The sequence below is a fragment of the Spea bombifrons genome, chromosome 8, assembly GCF_027358695.1.
Source record: "Spea bombifrons isolate aSpeBom1 chromosome 8, aSpeBom1.2.pri, whole genome shotgun sequence".
In the NCBI taxonomy this organism is placed as follows: domain Eukaryota; kingdom Metazoa; phylum Chordata; class Amphibia; order Anura; family Pelobatidae; genus Spea; species Spea bombifrons.
Window position 1 is genome coordinate 40953146 of NC_071094.1, and position 8889 is coordinate 40962034.

At 40.2% G+C, this 8889-nt stretch overlaps 2 protein-coding genes across 2 annotated transcripts; both read right to left on the reverse strand.

Annotated features, from left to right (window-relative positions):
• Positions 1-263: 263 nt before the first annotated feature.
• On the reverse strand, positions 264-1579 carry GPR174 (G protein-coupled receptor 174). Its single transcript, XM_053474066.1, has one exon. It carries the CDS (start codon positions 1577-1579, stop codon positions 557-559), a length of 1023 nt encoding a protein of 340 aa, XP_053330041.1. The 3' UTR covers positions 264-556.
• Positions 1580-1920: 341 nt separating this feature from the next.
• Positions 1921-8071, reverse strand: LOC128503872 (KRAB-A domain-containing protein 2-like). The gene is made up of 3 exons (XM_053474067.1): positions 6865-8071; positions 3777-3873; positions 1921-1958 (listed from the first exon to the last, which is right to left on the reverse strand). Exons 1-3 carry the CDS (start codon positions 7972-7974, stop codon positions 1921-1923), a joined length of 1245 nt encoding a protein of 414 aa, XP_053330042.1. The 5' UTR covers positions 7975-8071.
• Between the last annotated feature and the right edge of the window lie 818 nt (positions 8072-8889).

The window sequence follows — 8889 nt, forward strand, 5'->3', positions numbered from 1 at the left end:
TGAAACAGTTGGAGGGTTAATGGGGTTACGCCAGAAGTAGTGCAAACGGAACACCATTAGTGTGTGCGTGAAGCTCCTGGTCGCTTTGGTGCTTCCTCGTCTCCATAGTCCTTTAGTGAATCCTCCTCCATACCAGATTGCTGGTTACTAAACAAGATTTACAGAGGTCTATTCACCAAAGGCTCAGCTGAATCAGATTAATAGTCAAGTTGCTGGCAGAAAGTTCAACTTGACCCAAAGTCAGTCTGAAGACAAAGTCAACTTGAGTCTCAACTCAACTGGCCAACTGCACTAATTTAGAGCTATCTATCATGTCATTCATGCTCAACAAGAAGAGACTACTGAGGTTCCACAGGCTTATGTAACCTTCCGTATTTTTCTTTGTTGTCCAATAAAAAGTATCGACTTCAAAGCTCAGTAGCAACTTAGTAGCTCAACTCAAAGAAGACATGACTATGGTCAACTCAACCCAACACCGTTCCTCTTCCAGTTTGGTTTGTGGAGCAGGAGTCGGATCCGTCGAGTCAGCCCTGCGAGTCAAATGACAACTGATACTTTAGAGAATTGACCTATTAGTCCCCAAAACTTCAAGCGCGCATTCCCTTTTAATAAAGCCTTCGTTGCAGTATATCTGCATTTCCGTGCTGTCCTGGATCTCCTGCTTGGACAACCTTCTTTTAAACTCATCCGTCGTGAAGTAATAAATGACCGGATCGAGGCAGCAGTTCAGGCTGGCGAGACACAGGGCCACCGGGTGGAAAGTTAAGATGGCTTTCCGCTGAGAGCACGAGCTTATCTTCCGTGCCTTGGCCAAAAAATCCAAGGGAAAACTGATATGATACGGCGCGAAGCAGATCAAGAACACCACCGCGCAGGTGAGAATCATCTTCAGAGCCTTCTTCTTCTCGCCCAGGTCGTGGCAGAGCGAATCGGGTTCTCTCAATGACATTATGGTCCTCCAGGAACAATACACGACGATAAGGAGAGGCGTCACGAACCCAAAAAGTTCGGCCAAGGTCACCGTGATGATGGAATTCGCGATCCCGATGTCCATTAGCGGCAGATCCACGAAACACAGGTTATTGGGGACGGTCACGTTCTGGCTGCCGATCCTGAGCAGCGGGAAGGGAAGACAGCTGAGGCACACGACGATCCACCCCGCGAAGCTGACGTACACGTCCAACACTCTCCTCCTATCCGTGAACCTGAAAGGATAGATCAGGTACAAAAACCTCCTGACGCTGATGCAGACCAGAAAGAAGATACTGGCGTACATGTTCACGTACTTCAGGTAGAAGCAGAACATACACAAGAACTGTCCGAAGGGCCACGAGTGGCTTAAATAGTAAAAGATTCGGAGGGGCAGCGATAGGACTTGCAGTAAATCCGCGACGGCGAGGTTAATCATGAAAATAACGGCTCGCTTGGTTTCCTTCACGTAGGCGTAGAAGACCCACAGAGCTAAGACATTCGTTATTAAACCGGGGATCAAGATAACGGCGTACGTAACCGCGTACAGGTGATTCACGAAGCCGACGTCCACATCACATTCCGTGGAATCGTTACCATCAACAGGCATCTTCACGACACAACAATCCTGGAAATCGACCAAAACTGTGGATTTTTATGGAAAAACAGGCTGGGTCCCCTTTAAATAAAAGTATTAAAAAAAAAAAGAAAGTCCGGCGGTTACGTTAAAAGTGATAGAATTTCAGCGCGTCCGCTTTAAAAGTTCTTTTTCCATGTCGTTTATTCGGCGGATCGCTGAATGTTTAAAGTTCTGTGGTTTAAGCCATTGCGGGACAAAATGTTTTTTTTTTTTAATCCCGTTTAGTTGTTAGGAGATTAATGGGGTCATCCGACGCTCCATGGATATTTATATCCCGTAAAAGGCAGCCGAGCGTAATTCCCCAAATCTCTTCAGGCCAAAGGACGCGATACAAAAGTGACAGCGGAGCCTGCGGAAGACAAAAGGAAGGTATTTAGATCATATCGAAAAACATAAAATAAACAGTCCGGGGCGTCAAACCAAATATCAAAGAATCTCTCGCCCGTTAGACGAGAATCTGGAGCAGAAAACGATAAAAATACTCCCCGGTTTATATTGTCGTAAACTCTTCAAATAATAAAACCGAGGCAGAGGGGGAGAGGAGAGAGGTCACCCCGATGTACCCCGGCCTAGAAGTCATAACCCCCCCTATCGCTGTATACAGTAACAACCCCCAGCGCTGTATACAGTAATAACCCCCAGCGCTGTATACAGTAATATATCCCCAGCGCTGTATACAGTAATAACCCCCAGCGCTATATACAGTAATAACCCCCCAGCGCTGTATACAGTAATAACCCCCAGCGCTGCATACAGTAATATATCCCCAGCGCTGTATACAGTAATAACCCCCAGCGCTGTATATAATAATAACCCCAGCGCTGCAACCCCAGCACTGTATACAGTAATAACCCCCCCAGCGCTGTATACAGTAATATAACCCCCAGCACTGTATACAGTAATAACCTCCAGCGCTGTATATAATAATAACCCCAGCGCTGTATACAGTAATAACCCCCAGCACTGTATACAGTAATATTACCCCCCAGCGCTGTATACAGTAATAACCCCCAGCACTATATACGGTAATAACCCCCCAGCTCTGTATACAGTAATAACCCCCAGCGCTGTATACAGTAATATAACCCCCAGCACTGTATACAGTAATACCCCCCTCCCCAGCGCTGTATACAGTAATAACCCCCAGCGCTGTATACAGTAATAACCCCCAGCACTGTATACAGTAATAAAAACCCCTCCCCAGCGCTGTAATAACCACCTGCTACCCTACAGAAGTACACCGGTATACAGAATGGGGTAATGGAGCCCAGACAAGTTTCTGGGAGGAAAGCACTTACTATTCTTTTAACAGAAAATGCATCAAAGCTTCTCCTTCTTCTTCCGTCTGTGATTTTATCTGCCTGAAGAGCCATTCATCTTCACCGATCCGCGTAACGATAAAGCTGCCAGATATTTCTTCACTGATCTCTAACGCCTGGCCCGGCCACCTCGGCGCGGCGGCGGAGCTTGCAGAGTTACGTTAGGGTGTCACCTCTTTGTGGTTTCCTGTGTATTCTGGAAAATTATCTATATCATTAATACGAACCCTATAGCCGCTCTGCACGCCGTATGCACCGACAGCACAGCTACACGCCAGAAACAATCCATTCTACAGATTAAAAAATTATCCACGCATCCCTGACGCTTGTCTGACACCAGGATTTATGCTTCCCCAAAATAAATATTTCCCGTGTAAATCAGCAAACACCGTCTGGTGTAAAAATCTATGTGAAATACCTAAAACACATGGGGGGCGGATCTAACACTAGAGGGTCATAGGTTTAGATGGAATGTAAGAAAGTTTTACTGCACTGAGAGGGTGGTAGATAAGTGGAACAGCCCCCCAGCAGAAGTAGTAGTGGATAATTTAAACACGCATTGGGACAGACAAAGACTGATTAAGGTCTGAGTCTTTACAGCAGGGAAAATGAGCCAAATGAGTCTCATCTGATGTCAATTTCTATTTTTCTTTCTTATCTATGACCTCATGAAATAAAAATAATACCCGAAAATCTCCTTGAGTCACAGAGTAATAAAAAATATAACAGATGCAACCAAAATGACACATTTTCTTTGAATTACTAAAGCGTCAGTATTTAGTAATTACTGTATCTTGTAAAATATCACTTATTTTGTTTCATTGTCGCAAAATTCACAATAAAACTACCTGCGGGGTAAATTTTCAGCAGTGATGTCATCGCGATGCCGCCGTGTCCTAGTCTGAGCTCCTCGGCCACCGCCAATTCCAGCGTTAATCCCTTGGGCTACAAACACAGAAAACAATCATAATTTTAAAGTGAGAACTTGGTGATTTTCGGTACATTTAAATATATATTAAAAAATGCTAATATTGCATGCATTGAGAGATCATGATTTCGGTTAAAACATGTTTTATATTTGTCTTTTCATAAATAATTAAAGCTTAAAAAAATAATATTTATTATAAAAAAATATATATATAAATATTGATTTTCAAAGTAAAAAAGTGATAGGAACAAAGCTTTAAAATTGTTTGGCCAGCATAGCAACCAATAGAATTTTCCTTCTGCCTGAAGTATCCCGCTGGTTGCTATAGCGATAAAAATCAGTTTTAAAATGCTGCATCACACCGACTGTTGCGTAACAAACATATTTAAGCGACCTCATATATATATATTTTTTTGTAGCAAATGATTAGATTAGAATGAAGTTTTAAATGTATTTGATGGTAAAAAAAAAAAAAAAAAAACCTCATATTTCACCATTTTATTGTTTTACGATAATGTATTTTTGAGGTGTGTAGCAACACGCCACATTCCGTGACACGGAGGGGTGCGCACGCGGTGGTGCCGGGGCGACTGTATGAGAATGACACGTATTGGGGCTATTTCCGCTTTCTGTACGGTTTCGATGGTTCCATGTACAGAATGAGAAGCTTTTCTGTCAGCAGATGGTGACGGCTGTGGTATCTTCATCCTCATTTATTGGCGGCTTTTATTGTACCACAATAGCAGACACAATTTGTATGTCACATTCTAAATCCGGCACACACAATGTGGGTATAAATAGGTTAATAATTATATCGCCTGATCAACGGTATTATTTATATAAAAATTATATATATTAATTTGCTACTAGATACAAAAAGCAACATTAAAAAACAAAGTCATTAATAATTAGTTATTCGGAACTCCTACTTATCCAGCCAGACGTATGATTCACAAAAGCCTTACACTGGAACACATACATGTTATCAGCTCAATGTTCCCATGCATGTTCCGACGTAACATGCTTTGAAAAAAAATCCATACAAGAAATCAGATTTACAGAAGATGATGTCACTATATATCAATATATCAATAAATAATAATATTTTAGAAGAAAAATGACTTACATCAGTTCCAAAGAGATAAATACTTTTTTTCCCCACTTAAGGAATTTAACCCCATGTGCAACCTACACAATCAAAAAAGCACAATAAATCCCAAAAAGCTTCTTTCCTTTCCCATTAACACAATATATATATATATATATATATATATATATATATATATATATATATATATATATATCTATATATATATATACGGTATATATATATATATATGTTACTGTGAAAGACCGAAATTGGTGAATGTCGACTTTCACCGGTGAATGTCAACACATACCAAATACGTTGGTGAAAGATCGAATATTTCATTTCATGATATGATATTCGGACACTCACCGGTGAATGTCGACAATCACAGATATGCTCTGGTGGAGGTCGAAAAGAGTACATTCGGACCCTCACCGGTGTATGTCGGAGACAAATAGGCGACTGGCTGTCTCCCGCTGCTGTCAGTCCGTATGCCAAATCCTTTGCTCTGCTGTCAGTCCGTATGCAACTCCCGCCAAATCCTTTGCTCTGCTGTCATTCCGTATGCCAAATCGTTTGTTCTGCTGTCAGTCCGTATGCAACTCCCGCCAAATCGTTTGTTCTGCTGTCAGTCCGTATGCCAAATCCTTTGTTCTGCTGTCAGTCCGTATGCAACGTTTGATGGTGCGAGTAACGTTTTCTACATTTTTTACGACACCCTTATTTATAATCAATGGATACCGCAGTGAATCGTGATCTTTTTCTTGAAAAGTTAAATGCATTAATTGCGGAAAAACGAGAAGACAATTGTTTTTATTTTTCTCAAGAAAAGTACTCTAAAATACTTTCTGAAGTGGTTTCTGCTAAAACTAAGTGCAATACACCTTTGGATTACAGACGATTAAAACGTTTTGATGTTTTAAAAATTAATGATGAAGAGAAGTTAATTGTACCATTAAAACAAGGAGACACGAATATCCAGTATTATGTTACCAATGAGGAATTGTTCAGTATACTATATGAAACTCACACCAGAATAGGCCACGGAGGAAGAACACGTATGCTGAAAGAATTGCAAGTTAAATACAAAAATATTACGTATGAAGTTGTCATGTTGTATTTAAATTTATGCAAACAGTGTCAAATGAAACACAGTGCACCTAAGAAAGGTATTGTTGTGAAACCAATGGTCAGTTCTGAGTTAAACTCAAGATGTCAAGTTGATCTGATAGATCTAATTCAGTAATCAAGTCACAACATTCACATAGTCGCTTGGTGTATGTCCAGTAATCCAGTATGTCCAGTATGTCCAGTATGTCCAGTATGTCCAGTATGTCCAGTAATCAAGTCACAACATTCACATAGTCGCTTGGTGTATGTCCAAAATAATTGCTAAATACCCTTATTTCTTACTTACACCGGCCAATGTCGACATTCACCAAGTACTAATGGTGAATGTCGGAGATTTCTATTTTCTTCTCCGTATTTCAGCGGCGATAAAATATCACAAGGGTGATAATAAAAGGATTCAATTATGTGATTAGAAACTTATTTATTGCAACAACTGAAACAATTATGACATTTTGAATTACACAGAAGTCCCTTGCTTTTGCAACTACATTAACTTATTTATTGCAACAACTGAAACTATTATGACATCTTGAATTACACAGAAGTCCCTTGCTTTTGCAACTACATTAACTTATTTATTGCAACAACTGAAACTATTATGACATTTTGAATTACACAGAAGTCCCTTGCTTTTGCAACTGCATTTATTTGTGGAACACTTCCTTTTGCAATGACAGCGTGTATAGCCTTGCCCGCCGCTTCTCGAATTAGCTGCAGCTGCTTCTCTCAGCGAAATTTCTTGAGCCGAAATCTCATTTATGGAAAGTAACTTTTCTTTACAAATTACGAACTGGTTACGTGTGTAAAGCTGCTTGAGGGTACCATTTTTATTTGCCAGTTTATAGAAGTCGGAGTCTTCTATCCCAACAACAACCGCTAACACATTTCGGCTATCTGTACGACCACGGTCGACATCAGGCACTTGTATTCGTACACTATCGCCAATTTGAGCAGGAGGAAATTGTTTTTGTGAGGTGCGTAACATTTTGTTTGCTTGCAGTACAAGATTCTCTTTCGCGGCCGCTCTTTTTCTTGAAATTAACTCGTGTTTTCCAGTTAGAGCTTGATGTGGAAACGTAGTAGAATGCAGGTCCTCTTCAATATTTTTCCTTGAAATATGGTTTTCCGAAAGACCACCGCACAAATTTTTTTCAGAAGTATCAACAGTTTCTTCATGCTGTTTTTCGGTTTCACAAGTATTGGCAATTTCTTTGAGTTGTTCTTCGGTTTCAATATTTGCGATTAGTTCGCTAGGCAAAAAAGACGATGCTATGCCTCTTTTAGCCTTAACGCCAAACATGGCTTCATAAGGACTTTGGCGTATTCCTTCGTGGTATGTAGTGTTCTTGGCAAATTGTACAAAGGGTAAACCATCTGACCATTTATTTGTATCGTTATCGTTCATCCATGCGGATAGCATATTCTGTATATCTTGATTGGCCCTTTCAACTGAGCCTTGTGTTTGACTGTGACGAGGCTTTCCATGGACTATCTTAACATCTTTCCACATAGCGCATAGTTCGGATATGACTTGATTACTGAATTCTCTACCATTATCTGATTGCAATATTGCTGGAGCACCAAATGTTAAAAATATTGAAAGAACGTGATGCGCTACTTCTTCAGCTCTCTTAGTTTTCAAAGGTCGTAGCTGGACAAACTTAGTTAAATGATCTTGGTAAACCATTATGAATTTATATTCGCCATCGCTGTTTGACTGTAGATCTATCAGATCAACTTGACATCTTGAGTTTAACTCAGAACTGACCATTGGTTTCACAACAATACCTTTCTTAGGTGCACTGTGTTTCATTTGACACTGTTTGCATAAATTTAAATACAACATGACAACTTCATACGTAATATTTTTGTATTTAACTTGCAATTCTTTCAGCATACGTGTTCTTCCTCCGTGGCCTATTCTGGTGTGAGTTTCATATAGTATACTGAACAATTCCTCATTGGTAACATAATACTGGATATTCGTGTCTCCTTGTTTTAATGGTACAATTAACTTCTCTTCATCATTAATTTTTAAAACATCAAAACGTTTTAATCGTCTGTAATCCAAAGGTGTATTGCACTTAGTTTTAGCAGAAACCACTTCAGAAAGTATTTTAGAGTACTTTTCTTGAGAAAAATAAAAACAATTGTCTTCTCGTTTTTCCGCAATTAATGCATTTAACTTTTCAAGAAAAAGATCACGATTCACTGCGGTATCCATTGATTATAAATAAGGGTGTCGTAAAAAATGTAGAAAACGTTACTCGCACCATCAAACGTTGCATACGGACTGACAGCAGAACAAAGGATTTGGCATACGGACTGACAGCAGAACAAACGATTTGGCGGGAGTTGCATACGGACTGACAGCAGAACAAACGATTTGGCATACGGAATGACAGCAGAGCAAAGGATTTGGCGGGAGTTGCATACGGACTGACAGCAGAGCAAAGGATTTGGCATACGGACTGACAGCAGCGGGAGACAGCCAGTCGCCTATTTGTCTCCGACATACACCGGTGAGGGTCCGAATGTACTCTTTTCGACCTCCACCAGAGCATATCTGTGATTGTCGACATTCACCGGTGAGTGTCCGAATATCATATCATGAAATGAAATATTCGATCTTTCACCAACGTATTTGGTATGTGTTGACATTCACCGGTGAAAGTCGACATTCACCAATTTCGGTCTTTCACAGTAACATATATATAAATATACATATATACACATATGTGTGTGTACTATTTTTTAAAAATATTTTTTTGGTTTGTTGACACCCTAAAGGAAATTAAGAATCCTGTCCACA